Raw genomic sequence first — 24,504 nt, forward strand, 5'->3', positions numbered from 1 at the left:
GCTATTGTTAAGCCTAGTTGCCATGTGATAGTTTTATATCCCTAACTCCCAAGTATGAATAGGGAATGGTTTGCAGTGTAACTTCCATGTCTCTTTGGGGATTCCTGGAGGAAACCAGGAGAGGAAACGAATTTCCCTCCTTAGCCTCTCTGTCATTGTGGGAACCAATACATTTCTCATTGACTGCTGAAGAAATATAAGCAGTATTTTCCGGTTGTACAATAACTGTCCAGAAAGCAGGTACCTTTGGTAACACTATCTCATGTAGTTCTGCTTTCCCCAGAAACTAGAATAAGGGAACTATGGCTTGAATTGCAGAATGTAGAATTGCTACTTAAAAAAAATTTCAGAGGATAAATTCATTACCCAGGACACAGGACTGATTCAGCAGCTCAGAGCCTAATATGAGCTCATCTACCTAGAAAATCAAAGTTGAAGTAGGCTGTCTGCCTAGGAAGTTGAAGGTGAAGCTGCCTAAAAGTTGAAGTGTGTTTTGTGTCTGAAGGGTTCACTGCAGAGTGGACTTTTGTTATTTCCCCTGGAGGTCTTGCAATGAAAGCTTGATAGTTTCTGTTCTTTGTTCAGCAAAGATTTACATTTCTTTCGTCTATAAATTCTTCCAAGTAACATAGAAGAGCTTTCTCTTGTAAAAGATATATAACCATGCTTTAGTATTAGAAAACCTTTTCTAGTGTCATAAGCAATCTCATGAAAATGCATATAAAAATTTTTTTTAAATGCATACACAAATGCATATTGTCTGCTCTCCAGTGAAATCCTATGGAAAGACATAGTATTTATATTCATTTTGAGTATCTATTACTCGTAAAATAGGCTTGGTAGGCTACTGAATGGAAAGACTCATTCTGGAGCAAGTTTAGTTTACAGGGTTTTTATTGGGGATTTTTGTACCTCAGTTGTTTCTATTTAAAAAGTAGAGTAGATTACATGGGTAATCATCTATTTATTTGTCCGGATTCACTTATTTTGGGCTTCTATTTGTTTATGAATCGTTATAGTACATATCGAAACAGGTATTGTTATGGTTATAAATTAGGTTTATTTTTGAAAGCTACTCTAACCTCTAAACCCATTATGTACTATATTCCAAAGGTAGATTGAGGTGCACTTAATCTTTATGGCCTTCTCAGAGTTTTGACATTTTTGTTGACATTATTATTAGTAGCCTCTCTGACCCTGGTCTCAGTAAAGCGTCTGTTACTTACTGGGATCAACTCTCAGGAAAGCCCTTTAAAGCCACCGTGCTTAAGTGTGTACCTGGATCTCAAAGAAAGTAAGCAGGCAGAAAATTGTAAAAAATGATCACCTCTTTTAGACCTTCTTCTTAACGTTAGTCAGAAGAAATAGTGATCCCTGGTTTGCATATCCAGGCATATCAGATATGCCCAGTTCTGTGTACCATTCAAGCATGAGTTGAAAACGTCAACTCCAATGATAAATATTTGAGAATATGTATATAGCTGCCTCACTCTGTTGATTTGCATGATAGAGTTATGTGTTACTGAGTTAGTTAAAAAACTTCCGGGGGTTCTTGGTGCCTTTGATCACCCACATAGAGGTGGAAGTATCTGGAAAAAAGCAGGTGACCGTGCAGGGGTTTGCCTCTAAAGAGTTCCTGCTGTCCATATTCCTGTGTCCTCTCTCTTGTTTTCCGGTTGTTACTCTCAGATCCTTTCACTGTAGTCCTGCTTTGTTTTCTTAGACACACTAGAGAGATTAAACTTTCATCCAGGCACAGAGTCATAAGGATGGAGAGTTTATGAGGTTGACTCTAGAAAGACTTCTGTTCTCTTTTTTTTTTTTTTTAAAGACTTTTTTTTTAAAGGAATTCCTTTATTTTTATTATTTATTTATTTATTTATTTATTTTTGGCTGTGTTGGGTCTTCGTTTCTGTGCAAGGGCTTTCTCTAGTTGCGGCAAGCGGGGGCCACTCTTCATCACGGTGCGCGGGCCTCTCACTATCGCGGCCTCTCGTTGCGGAGCACAAGCTCCAGATGCGCAGGCTCAGTAGTTGTGGCTCACGGGCCCAGTTGCTCCTTGGCATGTGGGATCTTCCCAGACCAGGGCTCGAACCCGTGTCCCCTGCATTGGCAGGCAGATTCTCAACCACTGCGCCACCAGGGAAGCCCAAGACTTCTGTTCTCTGAATCCCTGGGAAGAGGCCCTGCCACACGGTGGGATTCTGTCCCTGTGGTCACAGCCCCAGCTGCCACATGATGGCAGTCAGATCCCGTGCTGGAGGCCCTCACAAGCTCCCAGGCTGGTGTTTCCTTTTTCTCAAATGCACAGACGAATCTTGCTGTCCTATAAAAGAAGAGTTGTTTGCAGACTTTAAAACAAGAATCCCTGTTCAAATTCTAAATAACAGGTTATAGTTTCCAAAACAGTGCTGCTTTATTTAAATAGCCCACATATTGAACGCGTGGCTGGACTTTCATCTCTAGGCTTGCTCCTCTGGGTGGCTTGTTCCCATGGCCCCCGAGTAAGCCTGGAAAACAAGGAAGGACAGGCAGAAAAAGAGAGGCCCTCTTCCTCGGGAGGGTGGATTGTAAGTTTTGAGTTCCGGGGAAGATGAAGAAGTTCAAGGATTTCTTTCCACATCAATGGGAAAATGCAGCAGCACATGTATTTCAGTTATCTGTTGCTTACAGAAGCTTAGATGAGTGAAAACCTGGGGAGAGCAATATAGCGCAACGGGGTCACTGTGACTTTGAGACCCAGCTCTGTCCATAAGAAAGTGCACCATTCTGGCCCCTGGTCCATCTTTATTTCCTTCTAGTGACTGCTCTTTTTGTAGTTTCCACCATGAATCACTATTTCTGCTGTTGTTCTGAATTCGATCTCGTTTAAATAAATTTATCTCTGCTCTAGCTCTGAACCAAACTAGTTGTCCAGAGATAAACCAGAGAGCAAGAAAACCAAGGCTACATGTGCAACTGCTGCTCTGTTGTAGTTCAGAGTGTAATTACTACAGGGTTGGAATACTTCCATTTCCATTGCTATTTTAGAGGAAGAAATGTCTCTCGAAACTTAGCACTTTCACATTATATTTATTAATATGGGGGGAAATCTCCAGCCTTAAGTTAGTGAAACAGAGACTCTTTTTTGAGATTTTTTTTTTAATTGAAGTATAGTTGATTTACAATGTTGTGCTAATTTCAGGTGGACAGCCAAGTGATTCAGTTATACATATCCATTCTTTTCCAGATTCTCTTCCCACATAGCTTATTATAAAATATTGAGTAGAGTTCCCTATGCTACGTGGTAGGTCCTTGTTGCTTATCTATTTTATATATAGTAGTGTGTATCTGTTACTCCTAAACTCCTAATTTATCCATCCCCCCAACAGAGACTTTTTGGATGATCCTTGAGCTCACAGCCCATAGAATAGCTACTATTCTCTCAGGAGAATAAGTAGCAGATAGTCTGAGAGAGATACAAGAAAAGGAAGATGGGCGGGAATTCTTGGAGGGTTGGTACAGGAAGAGCTCTGTCCACTGAGTGATTTTTGTGACGTCATAGCCTCTTTGGTTCCTGAGTGGACAAGCTAGTGCCCGCGGATTACAACTTCAACATTAGGACCCCAGAAACCTGTGCCACACGAAGAAGATAAATCTCTTTACCCTCTGGAAGCAGCGTTACACGTCTCCTCCTGGCCAAATAGGAAGCCCATACACACATGACAAGACAGGTTTTCTGGTGAGGACATACCAGTCATAAAGCTCAGAAAAGAATCTTTCTGGGACTTCCCTGGTGGTGCAGTGGTTAAGAATCCACCTGCCAATGCAGGGGACACAGGTTCGATCGCTGGTCTGGGAAGATCCCACGTGCCGCGGAGCAGCTAAGCCCGTGCGCCACAACTACTGAGCCTGCGCTCTAAAGCCCGCGAGCCACAACTTCTGAGCTCGCGTGCCACAACTACTGAGGCCCACGTGCCTAGAGCCTGTGCTCCACGACAAGAGAAGCCACTGCAATAAGAAGCCTGTGCACCGCAACGAAGAGTAGCCCCCCTCGCCACAACTAGAGAAAGCTTGTGCGCAGCAACGAAGACCCAGCGCAGCCAAAAAAAAAAAGAATCTTTCTTAATATCATCACGCTTCGTGTAAAAAGAGGTTAAGGGGGAGCTTGACATGCTGTTTGCATTTGTCTTTATTTTTTTAAAAAAGGATTAGGTATGAGTTGAGAGCAAGACACTGTTACCCCATTCCTGCTAATAGAGACAAGTAGAATTAATATGTTATTTGTGTGAAAAGCATAGGGGTCAGTTTACTGTTTAATATGAGAATGAGCAAAGTCAGGTCCTATATCAGTAGAAAGAAATAGGAAGATTAGGTATGGTTATTAAGTGTCTGATATATGAGAGGCACCGTATCCAGTCTGATTTAATTCTTACAGCAATCTCTATGAGGAAGACATCATCCCTATTTTATAGGTGAGGATCTTTTAAAAAATTTATTTTGTTGAAGTGTAGTTGATTTACAATGGTGTGTTAATTTCTGCTGTACAGCAAAGTGATTCAGTTATACATATATATACATTCTTTTTCATATTCTTTTCCATTATGGTTTATCACAGGATATTAAATATAGCTCCGTGTGCTATACAGTAGGACCTTGTTGTTTATAGGTGAGGATTTGAGGTAAGAAAACAACATTGTTATAGTCACAGATAGTAAATAGTAGAGCAATAATTCAAGCCTAGTTCTGTTTAATTCTAGAACTCATCCAAAAGATTTTGAAAAGAAAACCAAACCCTAGATTTTTACATAGGATTTTTAAATGGCTTGCGCAGGACGATAATGTTACCTGTTATTATTTTTATTTTGTCATCAAAAACATGCAAAAAAATTCAGCTGTATTGACACTTCCTTTTGGACCATGTTTCCTGCCAGGAGGCCCTGGCAGGAGGAAGGTTGCTCTGAAGTAACTTTGTTACACCTTCCACAGTAGTCCGTTCTTAGTTTATTTCAGTTGGCAATAGAGGGCGCTGTACACTGTCTAGATTTTCTCACATTTCCATACTGCTTCTGCCTATTTATAATCATCACCTACATTACCTACAGTGAAGTCAGATCAGTCTTCTGGCTTTAGTGAAGTGCTGGCATTTGCTGAGTTTCGGTTTCTCTAAATTTGTATTAACAAGATGTTTTCGATCCTATTGTATTTAACTCTGAAATGACAGAATTACAGTCCTCAGAGGTTTCTGTACAAAGTACAAAAGCTTGAATGAACACTGTCTTTATAAATCTAACTCTTTTTCTCTATTAGTGACACACATTGCACCACTAGTATGGAAAGGAAGCAAAAGCACTCTCTATGGAGCAATCATACAAATAATGGAAGGACGGGATTTTTAGGTTTTCAAAGTCCATGTGCTTATCCCACCTGACTCATTTCTCAAACCCCGCTGTTAATGTACGATGTTTCCTAAGTGGTTCTTTACTTAGAAACCATTATTGAATGGCTATTGAAGGAGACCTTTATTGAATGTATCATCAAATAGTCATAAATCATGTCTCAAAAATGTAGAGAAATCTGTGTGTTTGTGAGCACGTATGTGAGAATAGTGGACGTATTTTAAACACTGTTCCTGTAGAATAAGCATTTGTATGTTTGTGAATACAGTAGTAGGGAGTTGGGAAAAAGAAAGATCTAAAAACTTGTTAGAAACTTTGTACCGAAACGTGAGATTAGAAATCAGAAGGCATTACTACTCAGCCTTAAAAAAAAGAACAAAATAATGCCATTTGCAGCAACATGGATGGATCTAGAGATGATCATACTAAGTGAAGTAAGTCAAAGACAGAGAAAGACAAATACCATATGATATCACTTATATGTGGAATCCAAAATATGACACAAATGAACGTATCTACGAAATAGAAACAGACTCACAGACACAGAGAACAGACTTGTGGTTGCCAAGGGGGAGAGGGGGTGGGGGAGGGATGGAGTGGGAGTTTGGGATTAGCAGATACAAACTACTATATATAAAATAGATAAACAGCAGGGTCCTACCATATAGCACAGGGTTCTATGTTCAAAATCCTGTAATAAACTGTAATGGAAAAGAATATGAAAAAGAATATGTTTATCATGTATAACTGAATCACTTTGCTGTACACCAGGAACTAACACAACATGGTGAATCAACTATACTTCAATAAGAAAATACATTAAAAAAAGAAGGTGATGACATTAGTGCCACGTCTGCATTCTTGAGGTGGCTTGGGCAGCAGCACAACTAAGGAGCCCGCGTGCTGCCACTAAGACCTCGTGCAACTAAATAAATAAATAAATATTAAAAGAAAAATGCTTGAGACAATAGTAAGATGTGTTATTTCAGAAACAGGAAGTCCAAAGGCGTGATCAGTGCAGGGTTGGTTGGTCATCAAGAAACTAGTTTCCTTCTGTCTTTCAGCTCTGCTGTCCTCGGGCTTGTCCCTCACGATGGCAGTATCGCTGCCGCAGCTCCAAGGGTTTCTGAGTCACATAGCGTCTAAAGGTCAGGAGAAAGATGGTCTCTTACTTTTGTTACCTTTTAAGAAGTAGAACCCTCCTACACTGTTGGTGGGAATGTAAATTGGTACAGCCATTATGGAAAAACAGTATGGAGGTTCCTTAAAAAACTAAAAATAGAGCTACCATATGATCTAGCAATCCCACTCTTGGGCATATATCCAGAGAAAACCATAATCCGAAAAGGTACACACACCCCAATATTCATTGCAGCACTATTTACAATAGCCAAGACATGGAAGCAACCTGAATGTCCATTGACAGATGAATGGATAAAGAAGATGTGGTACATATATACAATGGAATATTACTCAGCTATAGAAAAGAATGAAATAATGCCATTTGCAGCAACATGGATGAACCTAGAGATTATCATGCTAAGTGAAGTAAATCAGAAAGAGAGAGACAAATACCGTATGATATCACTTACATGTGGAATCTAAAAATGATACAAATGAACTTATTTACAAAACAGAAACAGACTCACAGACTTAGAAAACAAACTTATGTTTACCAAAGGGGAAAGATAGCGGGGAGGGATAAATTAGGATTTTGGGAGTAACATATACATACTACTATAATATATAAAATAGATAATCAGCAAGGACCTACTGTATAGCACAGGGAACTCTACTCAATATTTTGTAGTAACCTATATGGGAAAAGAATCTGAAAAAGAATATATACATATACATATATATCTAGAAATATAACTGAATCTGCTGTACACCTGAAACTAACATAGCATTGTAAATCAACTATACTTCAATAAAAAATAAATAAATTTAAAAACATTTTAAAAGGTAAAAACACTGAAAAAAAAGAAGAAATAGAAAAACTTGCTCGTGAGCGTCCTTATCCACAGCCGCCTCCCCTTTGCTCCGCGGTAGCCTCTTAGAATAGCATTACACTCCTGTGCCAGGACTGGCCGGGGTGATTGGAGTTCCCACGATGGGTGTGGGATGACCAGGATTTACCCCAGAGGCCAGGCAGGGACCTCATCTCTTCTGAAGCACACCGTCTTGGGTGATTGAATAAAACTGGAGTTCCATGCTGAATGTGTGCAAGATGATGGCCCTTCTGCCTGAAGGTGGCATGGCACACGCAATTTTCGACTTTGAGCTGCTCATGCAAGGTGGCAGAGGCTTACCCGTGACCTGCATTAAGGATCCCTGCTGTCCTTGTGTTTGCATGTGATAAATAGACGACTTCCGGTACTTGCAGGTAACCGAAGCATTTGTTTTGCCCGTCCTCAGAGACATACAGAGCGGCTCCACAACTTCCAGTACCGCAACTTCCGAGAGTCAAGATCCTTCTTCAGGGGACCCTGTGGTCAGTGCCTTGCAACAACAGCTGTTGCTCATGGTGGCTCGGAGGACCCAGTCTGAAACCCCACGGGTACGTCCCAGCGTTACCGTCTGTGAATGTTCCAGAAGCAGGGATCCTGAAGCCTGTTTCCAGGTTGGATTCCCTAATAGAATTAGTCCAGTCTTGTCCTGAATTTTATGTCACCTGGGTTGTGGCTATATCACTTTGTGGTAGTCTACTGAACGAATGTGAAAAGAAACCTCTTAGATAACAGGTACCCTTCCGTTCATGCTAACGGGATTATTACTGTTAATTGCTCTTCCAAACGCATTAGAAATTCATTTACATTGATCTTTGGTTGCCGGGATGCACAAATCCCACAAGAGCTCACTTGGTTAGGATGGCATTTTTTCCCCCCATGGTTTGGAAAATATCTGGACTTTTATTAATTTATTATAGCCTTATATTTTAAGCATGCAGAGATTTTTAAAGAGAATCTCGGCTTGAAGAGACACTTTATTCTTGGAGCAAATGACATGATCATCAAGGGGCTTAAAAGATTAAGCCTTGCATTGTTTTACTACGAGATAGCTTACTGATGTTCATTCACTTATTCACTACACCTTTAATGAGACTCTGGGGGACACAGAGCAAAGAATTCAAAGAAAAGATAACATGGGAGCAAAGACATACGACCGGTCATGAATTTAGAGCTCCAGATTCCATCAGGGCATTTCGGAGAGTGAGGATGGAGAAGGCTCCTTAGGAGAAGAGACACTGGGCTAGACCTTGAAGGAAGGTGGATTTCAGTAAGTACAGATTGAAGGAAGAGGGTAATAGATGGGGTACTGTCAAGTTAGTGTGAAGTTTCTTTATTGCTGTGTTTACCTTCCTCCTGACAATGTTTTGATTTCTTCTAGAGAATCTCACCTGTGTAAAGAAATAATAGTTTTATATACGTTTTCATGAGTGCTTAACCAAATTTTTCCAAAAGATGCTTAATAGGAATTTTTACACTATTTTTCAGATGTGCAGAAAAAATGTTGGGCTATCTTCTAAGTGACCGCATGTTTTTCTGGAGTCTTTATTCTTGCTGACTGGGTACGAGTTGGGAGGGCTGCATAGGGAGGACTTGAAAAAGCCAGTGAAGCCAGAAGTGATCTCATATGCTATTTGTCTTTCTCCTTCTGACTTACTTTGCTTAGTATGATCATCTCTAGGTCCATCCATGTTGCTGCAAGGGTACCATTATTTTGAACAGTAGATCTTTTCAGGTAGCTTGGGGGAGCTAGCTTGGGCATGGACCTTTACATTCTTTTTTAAAATTTTTTTTTTTTTAAAGATTTTTTTTTTTATGTGTACCACTTTTTAAAAAAATCTTTATTGAATTTGTTACAATATTGCTTCTGTCTTCTGTTTTGGTTTTTTGGCACACGCGTGTGGAATCTTAGCTCCCTGACCAGGGATCGACCCCACACCCCCTGTACTGGAAGGCGGAGTCTTAACCACTGGACCGCCAGGGAAGTCCCCTTTACATTCGTAAATGTTTTAACTCTACCAAAGATTATTTCTGAAATGTACTATATACTTCCGTACCTTCTTAAACTGAATGTGCTGATCATTATTTAAGCTGTTCTTGATAATCCAGGTTCACGAAACGGACCTTGGTATTGTGCTGTCAGTAGAGATCCATATGGGGGGTGGTGAGCAAATGCAATTATCTTGTTTCTTAAAAAGGACTTGTGTTCAATTTACACCCCGTCCCCCTACTTTTACTAATCTCTTTCTTCTGATCGTAGAATAAAACTTGCAGGCCTGACTTGCAGGCAGCGTGATGTGATTGTTCTTGGGTGAGGCTTAATTAATGAATCAGAGACAGAACCGGCCTCTTGGTTAGTGTGTCTCTGTGTTTACCTAAGTCATAGATATGGAACCCCCCTTAGTCGCCACTCTGCAGCTCCTTCATTACTGATGCTTGCCAGGAGCTCTGCGTTAGACCCCTTTATTCCGTGCCCTTGCTGGGGATAACCACCTTATTGGCTCCCACGGCTCACTTCTCTCTCTCTTTCTGGGTATACAGATGCAGATACAGACATGTTTATACTTGTATGTATGTGTGTGTCACCGTGTTATCCAGGCTGGTTGGCTTGTCTACTCCCCAGGAATTCCTAAACCCCTTTAAGGTAGAAACTCTGTCTTGTTATCCTTTGAATTTTCAGCTTATATTACATATCGTATCTGGCTTATATAATCTGCATAATAAATATTTGTTGGATGAGTGAATAAATGAATGATTAAAACGATGAGAAAAATTTGAATTTGAGAGACTTACCTGGTGGTCCAGTGGTCAAGACTCTGCGCTTCCGCTGTAGGGGGTTCACGTTTGATCCCTGGTCAGGGAACTAAGATCCTGCATGCCACACGGTGCAGGGGGAAAAGAAATATGAATTTGAAATTTATACTAGAAAACAGGCTAAGTATAATTGCTGTGATTCACTGAAACATCGAGCTCTGTGCTTCCTTGCTATTTAAAGCAAAAAATGAAATTCGATGAACCTCATTTTCTGATAAAGGAAGTTATTATGGGCTGATTTGAGCTCCCTCAAAATTCATATGCTGCCATCATAACTCCCATGACTTCAGAATGTGACTGTATTTGGAATAGGACCTTTAAAGAGGTAATTAAGTTAAAATGAGGTCATTAGGGTAGAACCTAATCCAGTATGGCTGGTGTCCTTTGAAGAAGCGGAGATCAGGACACAGATACACACAGAGGGAAACCATGTGAAGACACAGGGAGAAGACGGCCGTCTGCCAGCCAAGGAGAGAGGCCTCAGAAGAAACCACTCCTGCCAACACCTTGATCTTGGGCTTTCAGCCTCCAGAATAATAACACCTACGTGGAAGAGTTACTGTGAGGTTTTTAGGATTAAAGATGGCAAAATTATGCCTTTAATAATCAGTGTCAGTTATTAATATCATCAAAATTTTTGTTAGTTATACAGAACTCTTGAATGTTTCAGGGAGCTTGGGGGATATACAGTTCTCCTGTCTAAGCCACCCCATCTGTGGTACTTTGTTGTAGCAACCCTAGTAAACTAACACAGAAATCAAACCATTTTTTCTTTGCATTAAATTGAGATATTTCTTAAACAAGGATTTTCATTTAAGCAGCAATAAATAGCACAATATGCCAGAATCTTTAATAAGTTTTGCAAAAAATGTAGATGTAGTCTTCATGTGATTTTTTTATACTAACCTTCCCTAAAACTACTCTCACTAAAGGAGAGTATTTTCCTTACTATTCAAAAGAATGCTATCACCTTCACTGTTGCTTATCCTTGACCTGTTTACACATCATACCTGAATTCCCACATCACAGAATGGTAAACCATGCTCAGCTTGTACACGTATTTCTTACTTGCTCTCTTTATCCACGGAGCATAAAGGAAAAGGATCTCTTCTGTGGGGGAAGGTTTACTCTAAACCACAAATTCATTGTCATTAAAAGAAAATGCTGTTCTTGCTGACATGACAGCAGGCAGTTTCCACGAAGCTCTCTTTTCTGTTGGAGTCGCATTCCAGACACAAACAGCACTTATAATCTCAACTTTCCTGTAATAATACAGCCCAGTCCATCCTGTATATTGCTAACCTGTATATTGCCTTCACGATGGATCAACTTTCCCTTGAAATGCCTTTTGCGTTTATAGACTGAATAACTCTGTGCTCTCTAGCTGAGTCAGGGAATTAGCATCTGGGAACAGAGAGATGGTAAAGTCAACCTCCTTGGAGGGTCCCACGTGGTCTCCAGTGAAGCAGGTGTGCTGCCCTTATGCATGCCAGGCATTTTGACATCAGCGACTTGCACTGAATTAAGGAAGAATTATGTAGTCTGCCCGAGTATAGCCTTCTACTTTGTAAGTCAGAGAGAAGCGTGTGAGACCCTTAAACGTCAGCATCCCCTCCGTGGCTGCTCTTCTGGGCTGCCCTCCTCCCTTTTCTTATTTTGGTCCTTCTTATCAGTCTCTCCTGTGTTTTATGTTAGTCAGCCTACAGGAAATGAGAGCCTACCGAAAATCTTTTTTTGGGAAAAATAGAGGGCAAAAGCAAACAAATAAAAACACAAACTAGAATAATCCACCAATTCCACTTTCAGATGTATATCCAAAAGAGCCTAAAGCAGGGACTTGAACAGACATTTGCGCGTGCATGTTCACAGCAGCTTCATTCACGATTGTGAATGGCGAATATTCCACCAAGGGGGTAGGGGAAGCAACCTCAGCGTCTGTCGACAGATGAATGGATAAACAATATGCGGTCTATCCATACAACGGACTTTTATTCAGCCTTAAAAAGGAAGGAAATTCTGAGACCTGCTACATGGATGAATCTTGAGGTCACTATGCTAAATGAAATAAGCCGGTCACAAAAGGACACATACTGTGTAATTCCACTTATAGGAGGTCCCTAGAGGAATCAGATTCCTGGAGACAGAAAATAGAAGGATGGTTGTCAGGCTCGGGGAGGGGAGAGTGGGGAGTCAGTGTTCAATGTGGACAGTTTCGGTTTTGCAAGACGAAAAAGTTCCCGAGATCTCTTGCACAACAATATGATTATCGTCACTACTGAAATGTATACTTACAAAATGGTTAAGATGGTGAATTTTATATTATGTATTTTTTTAACCACAATTATCACAAAAATAAAAAAGACAGATTAGAAATAGAAGATGTACAAGGGGCTGGGGTTCATTAAGTATTTGTTCGACAAATGAATGAAGACTAATTTTTTTCAAAACTGAGTTCCTCTCCATTGGATTAGAGCCAATCAGAGATGAATTTGGGCTGAAAATGTTTTCAATCTGAGATTAAATTCCCCCATTTGTTTCTGTTTTATTGGCTTATATTTTTCCTATAAATATGTTATTTTTTCTTATATTGGGCTTCACCAAGGACCTGCATATTGTCAGTGAAAATATTTTTACATATAGTAAAATTTAAATATTTATCTCAGCATTACATTAAATAACATACCTTTCAAAAATTAAGTCATTTAAGGTCTTTTGCTGAATTCTGATCTTTCATAAGAATTATTTTCATGGCAGTTTCTTGGCCTGACAGCAGTATTTTGATATATGTAGCATAATTTTAATGTTACATTATAATGAAATTGAAGTGTGTTGGTAAAAAAGACCTTTTCTCCAACAAGGATCTACTGAATAGCACAGGGAGCTATACTCAGTATTTTGTAATAACCTATAAGGGAAAAGAATCTGAAAAAGAATATATATATATAACTGAATCACTTTGCTGTACACCTGAAACTAACACAACATTGTAAATCAAGTGTACTTCAATCAATACAAAAAAAGAAAAAAGAGCTGAAAAAAAAGACCTTTTCTGTTGATCACCATCCTTTTCTTAGGATACCCATTTTTTATGAACTATGTTGGTTTCCATTTCAGAATTTGAACATCTGCTTTTAGTACTTTTAAATCAGGAGGTTTATTTATGACAATAACACGTCAATGTGAGACCCTCTCTCTGTTTTTTCTTTCGGCATCTAAAAGCATCTGAGTCAGGATCTAGAAGACTCTTCCTGTTCTTCCACACAAGGAAAATTCAACCGAGAGCAGTTTTACAAGTTTATCATCTTCCCTGGCAAGTGGATTAAAGTCTGGTATGATCGCCTTACCTTGTTGGCGTTACTTGATCGGTAAGCTGCCGGGCACGCGCGTGTACGGGTGAAAGACATAAGGGGGCATGTGGCGGCGTGGGCTCACTTGCTGGTAGCAAGGAATTTGGCCGCAGGCTGAGGTTCTCTGGGGACATTTTCAAGGTGTGTCCACCCTTTGTGCTGCACACCCAGAGTCGAAGCAGTGAGATATTGACAACTGAAGAAATTGTCATTGAGCGATTACAATGGGAGCTAGGAGAACTGGGTAAAATGGTTTAGCCTTAAGGTTAGCTTTGGGGTCAATATTATGCCTTGGTCTGCTCATCGCCTGCCAATTTTTGTAGGAGGGCCTGCGGCTCCTGTACACAGGACAGGGCCTGGGTGCCTGGGTATGGTGTGGGGAGGAGAGGAGGGACACGGGGTGGCCGGGGTGGTGATGTGTGGCCCTTTCCTTTCATGACGTGGGTTCTTCTTCTCTGTCCTGTAATTTCAGTGCTGATCTTTCCTTTAAACGCTGTTACTCTTCCTCACCACTGCTCCTCAAGATGCAACGCTGTGGGAGCTGAGGGTGCTGGGTGGGGAGGTGGAAGCGGAGGCTGGGGGGTCAGGTTGGCTAAGGCGTGATGGAGTTAGGGCCAGGTAGGGGACTTACCCCACCTCAAGATATACAGAGGACCGCATTGTGGTCTTCAAGGGCTGTGGGTTTGGAAATGTGTGATGCCGTTACTAGCAGTGTCATCAGCAAATGCTGAGTTTCACCGTTAAATGCTAGCCAGTGCATTCTCTACGTCTGCGTCTTTATTCCTGTCCTGCCCCTAGGTTCTTCAGAACCATCTTTTTTTTTTTTTTTTAGATTCCATATATATGTGTTAGCATACGGTATTTGTTTTTTCTCTTTCTGACTTACTTCACTCTGTATGACAGACTCTAGGTCCATCCACCTCACTACAAATAACTCGATTTTGTTTCTTTTTCTGGCTGAGTAATATTCCATTGTATATATGTGCCACATCTTCTTTATCCATTCATCTGTCAATGGACACTTAGGCTGCTTCCATGTCCTGGCTATACTCGAATAAAGATGTTAAAAAAAAAAAAAAGCCAGCCAGCGGGGCAGTGGGAGGGCTGGTTGCCTGCTTTGCTGTAGTTGGTCCCCCAGGGACTACTTGTTATAGTAATGTCTTAAATGGTATGATCACATACTGAAAAACTATAGTCATGCACAATTACAACAGTAAATTTCAGGACCCACAAGTCAGGGAATGGAGTTATAATGGTTTTTCTAACAACACTGTGTTACCCAAGGGGCACACACTTAAGATGAAGACTTCATATTTAACTAAAATAATTCAGGATAATACAGTGTGTTAGATGAGGCAGTTTTTTGGAAATATTCATTTAAAAAGAAATTACTGGGCTTCCCTGGTGGCGCAGTGGTTAAGAATCCGCCTGCCAATGCAGGACACACGGGTTCAAGCCTTCATCCGGGAAGATTCCCACATGCCACGGAGCAACTAAGCCCGTGCGCCACAACTACCGAGCCTGTGCTCTAGAGCCCACGAGCCACAACTACTGAAGCCCGTACGCCTATAGCCCGTGCTCCACAACAAGAGAAGTCGCCGCAATGAGAAGCCCGTGCACCACAACAAAGAGTAGCCCCACTCACTGCAACTAGAGAAAGCTCGTGCACAGCAACGAAGACCCAGTGCAGCCAAAAATAAATAAATAAATAAATAAAAAGAAATTACTGAAAGTTGGACTAGCTTGCGTTAACCCTTCATACTAAATACAGATATTTTTGTAGATTTCTAGTTTGTTATTTTAAAATTTACTCAGTGATGAAAAATTAACAGAAAATCCAGTGAAGGTCTAAAAAAGGATGATGAAGAAGATTATGATAGATTTGAAAAGGTTATAGTGTTATAGTTTTAATCACCTCACTTGCAAGTCATGGTGGGCTTTAAATTTTGTGCTCAGGGGTGACCTGAGTAGAGATAGCCCCCCTCCCTTATCCAGGGAGCCCCTGAGCTCTGGAGATCCCCGTGGAGATCAAATCCAGGCCCCGTCACTTACTAGTGCTGTGATCTTGGGATGGCTACAGAAACTCTCTGTGCCTCAATCTCCTAGCTGTCAAATGGGGATAATCTATATCACAGGGAGGTTGTGAGGATTAAACCAACTTAGCCATAGAAAGAGTTCTTTAAAGATTAGTTGCTGTTGTTATTATTATTATTACCTGGAATGTGGCCCAGAACCCAGAAAGAAGAAAAAATTTTAAGAATGAAATAAAATGAGGGTTGTCAAATCCAGACACTGAAACTTAGCCCCTTAGTAGGTAGGAGCGATCACTCTTTTATCAGAGGCTATCTAAACCTACTTTCAGTCATCCATCAGCAAGCTTGGTGATCTGGTTTTCTAGTTTGCAGTCAATTAAGAGGGGGGAAAGGGACTCCATGACCTCCAGCTGGCAGCGAAGAAGGAGGAAGAAAAACCCAGAACACTGACCTAGAAAAACCGAGCAGCTTGGGACCTTTGCACGGAGAGTGTAATGCCCCCAAACAGAACTGTGGATCAGAACCACCTGGGAGCTTTGCAAAAACACAGGCGCCCAAGTGTGAGACGTCACCACCCCAGCGTGGCCTTGAGGCCAGTGTGGCCTGTGTCACAGCACACCTACCTAGCTCGTCTTCTTAGTTAGTTCAGAGATGATCTGAAAGGACTGTTTAAGAAGACAGGGATTCAGGACTTCCCTGGTGGCGCAGTGGTTAAGAATCCACCTGCCAAGGCACGGGACACGGGTTCAAGCCCTGGTCCAGGAGGATCCCACATGCCGCGGAGCAACAAAGCCCGTGCGCCACAACTACTGAGCCTGCGCTCTAGAGCCCGCGAGCCACAGCTGCTGAGCCTGTGAGCCACAACTACTGAAGCCCGCGCACCTAGAGCCCAAGCTCCGCAACAAGAGAAGCCACTGCAGTGAGAAGCCCGCGCACCGCAATCAAGAGTAGCCCCCCGCTCGCCGCAACTAGAGAAAGCCCACGCGCAGCAACGAAGACCCAACACAGCCAAAACTAAATACATAAATTAATTAATTTTACAAAAAACAGGGATTCACATGATAGATTTTACATTTTTGACAATGAAAGCTATATTGTTATTTGAAAAGGCATACATGAATTACATTAGATATTCATCAGGGGTATTTAAAGTCACAGGTGGATGAGAGAACTTGAATTTGCCAAATGAAAGCTTAGAAAGAAAACGTATGCATAATAAAAAGCAAACTGCGAGGGTTGGCAGGAAGTGGAAGAAATTGGTGAATAAGAGGCACTGAAATCGGACTAATCACTGCTCTGGACTCCCACAGGGTAAGGCCTTCGGCTTGATGTTTCTCAGCTTTCCGCTGGAATTCAGGCTGATCTTCCTCGAACGGGTTTCCTTATCCTCTGATCGTAGTAGCGTCACCGGTTTCTGTGATTGCAGCCTCTTCTGTTTGCCTTCAGTTTGCCATCCATTCGGTTCAGATATTTTCAGACTTGTCTTTGTTTTCCTTTCTCATTTTCTCTTCTGCCATTACCCCATCTTGCAAAACACCTAGGTTTCCTTTTCACTTAATTAGTTTATCAGGTTGGCATCTAAAACAAAAAGCTGCCCGTCTGAGCCTCATTTCATTCATTCATTCATTCAACACATTTTAAAAACAAAGCAAAAATTGAAGCACCTACTCCACGCTAGGCTCTATACGGAGCCCTGCGTATAGGGCAGTGCATAAAACAGACACGGTCTCTGCACGAAGGGAGCCCGACTCCACCGGGGGAGATGGGATTTGAGACAGCAAATGGTACTGGGTGCCATGGAAGACGCGGAACCTGGGGGAGGAGGGACACGGATGTCAGGACAGATGGCTGCAGAAGGCTTATCTGAGGACACACAGATACGAGCTGTGGCAGGGAGCTAGCCACGTGACAAGGAGGGGGAAACTCACTATCATCACTGTCATTGCAAGGGCGTGCTCTCACATTTCCCATCCTTACAAATCCTCTCGACCACTTTCCCCCCAGCTGCTGTCCAGGCTCCCTTGCAGCAGAGCTCCTTGAAGTGTTACCTATGCTTTTTCCAGTTTCTCTTCTCCCGTTTTCTCATAAACCCATTGCATTCAGTCTCCTCTGATCCCAGGACTCCGTGGAGCCTGCCCTGGTCCAGGTCACGGTTGACCCTGTTGTTCAGGTCACTAGACCCTCCGTCTTGGTTTACTTTCTTCTCTGGGCTCCCAGGGCTCAGCCTTCTCTTGGTTTTCCTTCTGCCTTGTTGGGTCACTCCTTCCTGGTCACCTTTGCAGGTAACCACTTCCCGTTGGTGTCCTTAGGAGCTGCACAGCTCTTACTCTTTCTACCTGCTTTTCTTTAGTGATCGCATTTAGTCTCATGGCTTTTAAATCCCACCGATCCGCCAGTGACTCTCAGATTTCTGTCTCCAACTTGGACCCATTGCCCCAATTCTCGACTTGTGTCTCTAACTATGGGATTGACATCTCATGATCGGAGATCATGTTTCAGAGTCGAAACAGCTGTTCATCTCTGCCTTATCCTAAGTCTGCTCCATCTTCAGTCTCCCCCACCTCAGCTGATGACAGACCTATCCTTCCAGGTTCTCAGGTTAAAAATCTTGGTGTCATCCTTTCACACCCACATTCAACTTCTCATAGGAAATTATGTTTACTGCTCCTTCAAATGTGTCTGCTGCACCTTCCACCTTCAATGTAACCACCCTTGTCTGAGCTGCTTTCATCTCCCATCTGAGTTACTGCAAGAGCATCTCCTGCTCAAACCCATTCTCCCTGTACGCTATTCTTTTTAAAAAAAATTTTATTGAAGTATAGTTGATTTACAATGTTGTGTTAATTTCTGCTATACAGCAAAGTGACTCAGTTATACATATATCTATTTTGTCAGATTCTTTTCCATTATGGTTTATCACAGGGTATTGAATATAGTTCCCTGTGCTATACAGTAGGTCCTTGTTGTTTATCTGTTTTATATATAGTAGTATGTATCTGTTAATCTCTTACTCAATTTATTCCCCCCTTCCTCTTTGGTAACCATAAGTTTGTTTTTTATGTCTGTGAGTTTATTTGTATCATTTTTTTTAGATTCCATATATAAGTGATATCATGTGATATTTATCTTTCTGTCTGACTTACTTCACTTAGTATGATCATCTCTAGGTCCATCCATGTTGCTGCACATGGCATTATTTTATTCTTTTTATGGCTGAGTAGTATTCCATTGCATATATGTACCACATCTTATTTATCCATTCATCTGTTGATGTTCATTTAGGTTGCTTCCATGTCTTGGCTATTGTAACTAGTGCTGCAATGAACGTTTGGGTGCATGTATATTTCTGAATTAGAGTTTTGTCTGGGTAAATACCCAGGAGTGGGTTTGCTCGATCATATAGTAACTCTATTTTTAGTTTTTTGAGAAACCTCCATACGGAACTGTCCTCCATAATGGCTGCACCAATTCACATTCCCACCAACATCTCCCTGCACACTCTTCTTAACACAACAGAGTGAGGCTGGCCTTCCTATTCTTCACCACACCAAGCCCTCTTCCAGCCTGAAGACCTTTGCACTGGCTGTTCCCTCCACCTGAGCACTCCCCCTCAGATACCTGCACGACCAACCCCTTGGTCTTTTAAGTGTCTTTTCTCAGTGAGTCTTAGCCTGACCTTCCTGTTTAAAATTCCATCCGCTCCCTGCCCGTACAGTCGTAACTCCTCTCACCTTGTTCTATTCGTGTTTCTATTGCACTAATCATCTTCAGATACTATATCATGTACTCATTTTGTGTGTATTACTAATTTTATGTCACTGCCCACTGGAAAGGAAGCTTCATGATTTTCATTCACTGATGTATTCCCAGCACCCAGAGCAGTGCCGAGCCCTTTTATTACGTGAACAAATGAATCGACTTCCCTTAGCGAAGCAGCTCCCCTTCCCAGTTTCTGCCATTATGATCCCCTTCCCCCAGATTGAAATCTTGGAATCATCTTTATTCTTTCAACCAATCTTTCACTGTAGATAATCCATTCAATCACAGGGTCCTTTCTGCCTCGTTCTGTATTGTGTCTGAAAGTCACGTGTCCTTTCCAATTCTCCAGCTGTGTCACTTTCCCAGGCCTTCCTTACTTCTCTCTGGGAGTATTATTTATCCTTTCCCCTTCAGTGCATCTTGTTAACCTCTGCAAGATAAATCTTTCTCAAGTACAGCCTTAATCATGACACTCCTTGTCCAGTGAGCAAACTCCTTAACCCAATATTTAATATTGATATACGAGGAAATGTGAGAGGGGAGTGATGGTGGGGAGGCTGAGGGCAGAGGAATGGAGTCCTGGTGGAGGAGAATCTGGGAAAAAAATACTTTTCAGGAACTTTATTCTTTCCCTTTAAATAGGAAAGAAGTTTTAAAAAAAAAAATTATTTACTTATTTGGCCATGCCAGGATCTTTGTTGCAGCATGTGGGATCTAGTTCTCTGACCAGGGATCGAACCCGGGCCCCCTGCCTGGGATTGCAGAATCTTAACCACTGGGCCACCAGCGAAGTCCCATAGGTTTGGTTTTTCTAATTGAAATTTTTGTTTTGTTTTATTTCCTAAGTCTTTATATTGTTTTAGGTAGATACATCAAAATGTTATGAGCACAGTAAAGAATACATAATGTGTCTTATGGACCTGAGCTAACAAATACATTTAGCTCTATAAAAAGTGCATAGTAGAAAATAAAAGAACACATAAATTTCCCTTTTCACCAAATATGTATTGCCCCCCCCAGATATTTTTTAAAATATTCAACATGAGCATCTTAATACCTGGGTTCTTCACATTTCTGTACCTCTCAATTCTGTACAACTTGATTGTCTGATTGAAAAATGGGCAAAAGATACGAACAGATACCTCACCCAAGAAGATGTACAGATGGCAAATAAACATGTGAAAAGATGCCCCACGTCATATATGATTAGGGAATTATGAACTAAAACAATAATGAGATGCCACTACACGCCTATTAGAATGGCCAAATCCAAAACACGGGCAACACCAAAGGGTGTGGAGCAATAGGGACTCTCATTTCATTGCTGGTGGGATTGCAAAATGGTTCAGCCACTTTGGAAGACAGCTTGGCAGTTTCTTCCAAACTACACATACTAGTACCATTTGACCTAGCAATCACGCTCCGTATGTCCGCACAAAAACCTGCACACAAATGTTTATAGATGCTTTTTATTCATAATTTTTTTCATAAGTTTGATATTTATTTATTTATTTATTTATTTATTTATTTATTTATTTATTTATTTATGGCTGCATCGGGTCTTCGTTGCTGCGTGCGGGCGTTCTCTAGTTGCAGCGAGCGGGGGCTACTCTTCGTTGTGGTGCGCGGACTTCTCATTGCGGTGGCTTCTCTTGTTGCGGAGCACCGGCTCTAGGCACGTGGGCTTCAGTAGTTGCAGCACGCGGGCTCAGTAGTTGTGGCTCGTGGGCTCTAGAGCACAGGCTCCGGAATTGTGGTGCATGGGCTTCGTTGCTCCGCGGCATGTGGGATCTTCCCAGACCAGGGTTCGAACCCGTGTCCCCTGCATTGGCAGGCAGATTCTTAACCACTGCACCACCAGGGAAGTCCACTTTATTCATAATTGCCAAAACTTGGAAGCAACCAAGATGTCTTTTGACAGGTGAATGGATAAGGAAACGGTGGTATGTCCATGCAAGTGCAATGTTATTCAGCAGTAGAAAGAAAGGTGCTATCAAACCATGAAAAGACATGGAGGGGCCTTCAGTGTGTATTACTAAGTGAAAGAAGCTAATCTGAAAAGGCTACCTTCTGTATGATTCCACCAGGGAATCTGGGAAGGGCAGAACTATGGAGACAGTAAAAAGATGAGTGGTTACCAGGGGTTAGAGAGGAGGGATGGATGAATAGGCAGAGCACAGAGGATTTTTAGGGCAGTGAAAATACTCTGTAAGATACGGTAATGGCAGATACATATCATTATGCCATTGTCTAACCCCGCAGAATGTCCACCACCAAGAATGAACCATAATGTAGACTATGGACTTTAGTTGATAATGATTTGTCCGTGTCGGTTCCTCAATTATAACACACGTAGCACCCTAGCGGGGGATGTTGATGGTGGGGGAGGGTGGGTGTGTCTGGGGGGAGGGGCTATGTGGGAACTCTTCGTAGTTTCCCCTCAATTTTGTTGGAAATCTAAAACTGCTCTAAAAAATAATGTCTATTAATTAAAAATAGAATGTTCAGGAGTGCCTGAACATGCCAGGGATGAAGTAGCCAATTGTCCCTGTCTAAAAATGGTCATAATTGAATGGGAAAGGCCAATATGGGGACTTCCCTGGCGGTCCAGTGGTTAGGACTCCACGCTTCCACTGCAGGGGACGTGGGTTCAATCCCTGGTTGGGGACCTAAGATTCCCACATGAGGCACGGCCAGAAAAAAACAACAACCCCAAAACAATATGTACCTGTGCAAACATTGGTGAGGGAAGAAATGTACTCAGAATTCTTGTGAATGACTCATCTAAACTCTCGACCTCGTGGCCCATGCCATCCTCCCTTAACTTCATTTCAGCTGCTCCTTCCCGTAACTCCACCCTGCATCTCGTCCTCCCGTAGAAGTCTTCCACCTCTGACGTCGTAATCCCAGCCTCTGTTCAACCTTCGCATCCCCTCCACCTCCCTCCCGTGTCCCCACATCCTCTTTTGCACTTTGATGCATCCACTTCCTCCCCCTAGCAGCCCTTATTGCCTCCCCATGATCCAGCTTCAGCCGCTCTGGATCAGCAACTTAAAACTCCCTTTCTTGTCCCTTTGCACATCCATGGATAACACCCCACGACTGATGAGCTCACCTCTCTACCCTGCACCTCTCAAGTGGAGCCCCCCAAGAGAGAACCACCCCGTGAGGCTGTGGTCATGACATACTTTCAGTCGGACCCTCTGCACATCAGCCCTCCGGCTGGAGCTCTCCTGGCTTCTGAAACTGAGCAGCAAATTCCGGCCACGGAGACTGTATCTGGAAGGGATTGCCATGCACCCCTTCCCCCATTTAGCGGAGTCAGAGAAGCCCCTTCTCTGAGGCACATTTCACTGTTGTGGATGGAGGAATTAACGGTCTTCTCCCAGTAAACCCAGTTTAGTGGCCAAGGACACCCAATGGGATTATATTTCATTTATTTCAATAACAGAAAGTAGGAGTTAAATATGGATTTTTAAAAATATAAAACACAGGACGAAGGAAGGAAGGAAACCTTAAAATCTTGTTACCAAATATAAAGGCGTGCTTGGGATAAGTACTCTCTTGTGGCCAGTCTTTTTATCAGCATGCAGGTATTCTCTGTTTAAAAACAGACAGCCTGAAAGAATATACAAATCAATTTTCACTGCAAAGTAAAGGAGCTGTTACAGTGGAGGATTACTGGACTGAATATCAATATTATGACATAGTATGAGTGTGTTTTGTGTTTGGTAATTGCAATCATTGTTGCTTTTGTTGTGGTCATCCATTTACAATGCTTGGTGTCAGTCTATTTATCTCTTGTAAAAATAAAATACAGTGTGTGTGTGGGGGGGAAAAAAAAAAAACAAAAAAACCCAGACAGCCTTACCTTTTATTCCCTCCGTTTTTAATGTGTTGATTTTGCCCAGAACTGAAGATGTCAAGGAAAACGTGCTGGCGGTTTTACTCATTGTCCTGGTGTCCCTGCTCGGATTCCTGACCCTGAACCGAGGCTTTTGCAAAGACATGTGGGTGCTTCTCTTCTGCCTCGTCATGGCCAGCTGCCAGTACTCCCTGTTAAAGGCAAGCGCACATCTAATTCTTACCATCACTACTGTAGCCTTGAAATCATGAGACGATGACACAGACACTTCTCATTTGTGTTCTAGAGCGTTCAGCCTGACCCCGCCTCGCCAATCCACGTAAGTGTCCAGTCACAGGCGAGTAGCTTGTCCGCTCTGCTTGCGTTGAAGATAGGGGAATGGGCAAAACAGATTCAAAAGGCGACGTGCATATCAATATGCATATATATGGAGTATATAAATAGAAACATTAATGCATGGTGGCCAAGTTCAGGCTAGATCGGAGAGCGTGGTGGGGATGGTGGCAGGGAAGGAACAGGATGGGGACCAAGAGTGTGTGGAGGGCCTTCTCTACCCCACTGGACTCATGTCAGGAAAGACGGTGAGCCCAGACTCTGCAGTCAGGCTGCCTGCGTTCGTTTTCTGGTTCCTGTGTCTGATTGTTGGACCCTGAACAAAATGTGTACTCTCCATGCCTCAGCTTCCCTGTGTGTAAATAAGGATAATAAAAATGCCTATGGGGATTCAGTAATCCAAGTACCGGGCTTAAAACAGTGCCTGGCATAGAGAAATCGCTTAGTAGATGGTAGCTCTTATTGGAAACCTCAGTCTGTAAGCATGAATCATTATTCTTTTTACCTGAAGCTGATCTCTTTCTCTTCCACATTTTCAAGTGTATTGTTACCTTTTACCTCATCATTTGGGGCTCATTTATATCTGACACTCTGGGCTCCCCAGTATCGATCTCTTGGTGCCTGGGCATTCTTCCAGGAGCTCGGAAGCACACGTAACACCCACTGACCCGGCTGCACCTTCCCCTGCGGTGCTGCGGCTCCAGGTCTGGTGCTCTCCCTACTGGGACCCTGGCCACGTGCCTTTGCCCGAGACCACTGCCTGGTAGATGTCCCAGCTCCTCGAGAAACCTTCTTTCCTCTGTTATGGTGAGCTCCTGTGGGTCCCCGAAAACCACTTCCAATGAAAGAAAACTTGACCTTCCCACTACTGTGCCTTTAAAAAATTCATATCCAGGATTTAGGACTGCTTTGACACCTGTGATAGGTCATGCTTAGCTCATAGTAATTAAGAAAAGCTTGTAATTG

The 24,504-nt window shown here is 42.2% G+C and overlaps 1 protein-coding gene across 3 annotated transcripts in view; it reads left to right on the forward strand.

Annotated features, from left to right (window-relative positions):
• The window catches only part of PCNX2 (pecanex 2), a 291,197-nt gene that overhangs the window by 50,498 nt on the left and 216,195 nt on the right, over nucleotides 1-24,504 (forward strand). For all 3 annotated transcript variants that reach the window (XM_082422950.1, XM_082422951.1, XM_082422952.1), the window contains 4 exons: nucleotides 7,797-7,938; nucleotides 13,421-13,566; nucleotides 23,252-23,405; nucleotides 23,492-23,524. In XM_082422950.1, the coding sequence (XP_082279076.1) occupies nucleotides 7,797-7,938; nucleotides 13,421-13,566; nucleotides 23,252-23,405; nucleotides 23,492-23,524 (475 nt within the window). The remainder of the gene's footprint in view (nucleotides 1-7,796; nucleotides 7,939-13,420; nucleotides 13,567-23,251; nucleotides 23,406-23,491; nucleotides 23,525-24,504) is intronic.

This window comes from Balaenoptera physalus (assembly GCF_965194825.1).
Source record: "Balaenoptera physalus genome assembly, chromosome: 14".
Taxonomy (NCBI): Eukaryota; Metazoa; Chordata; class Mammalia; order Artiodactyla; family Balaenopteridae; genus Balaenoptera; species Balaenoptera physalus.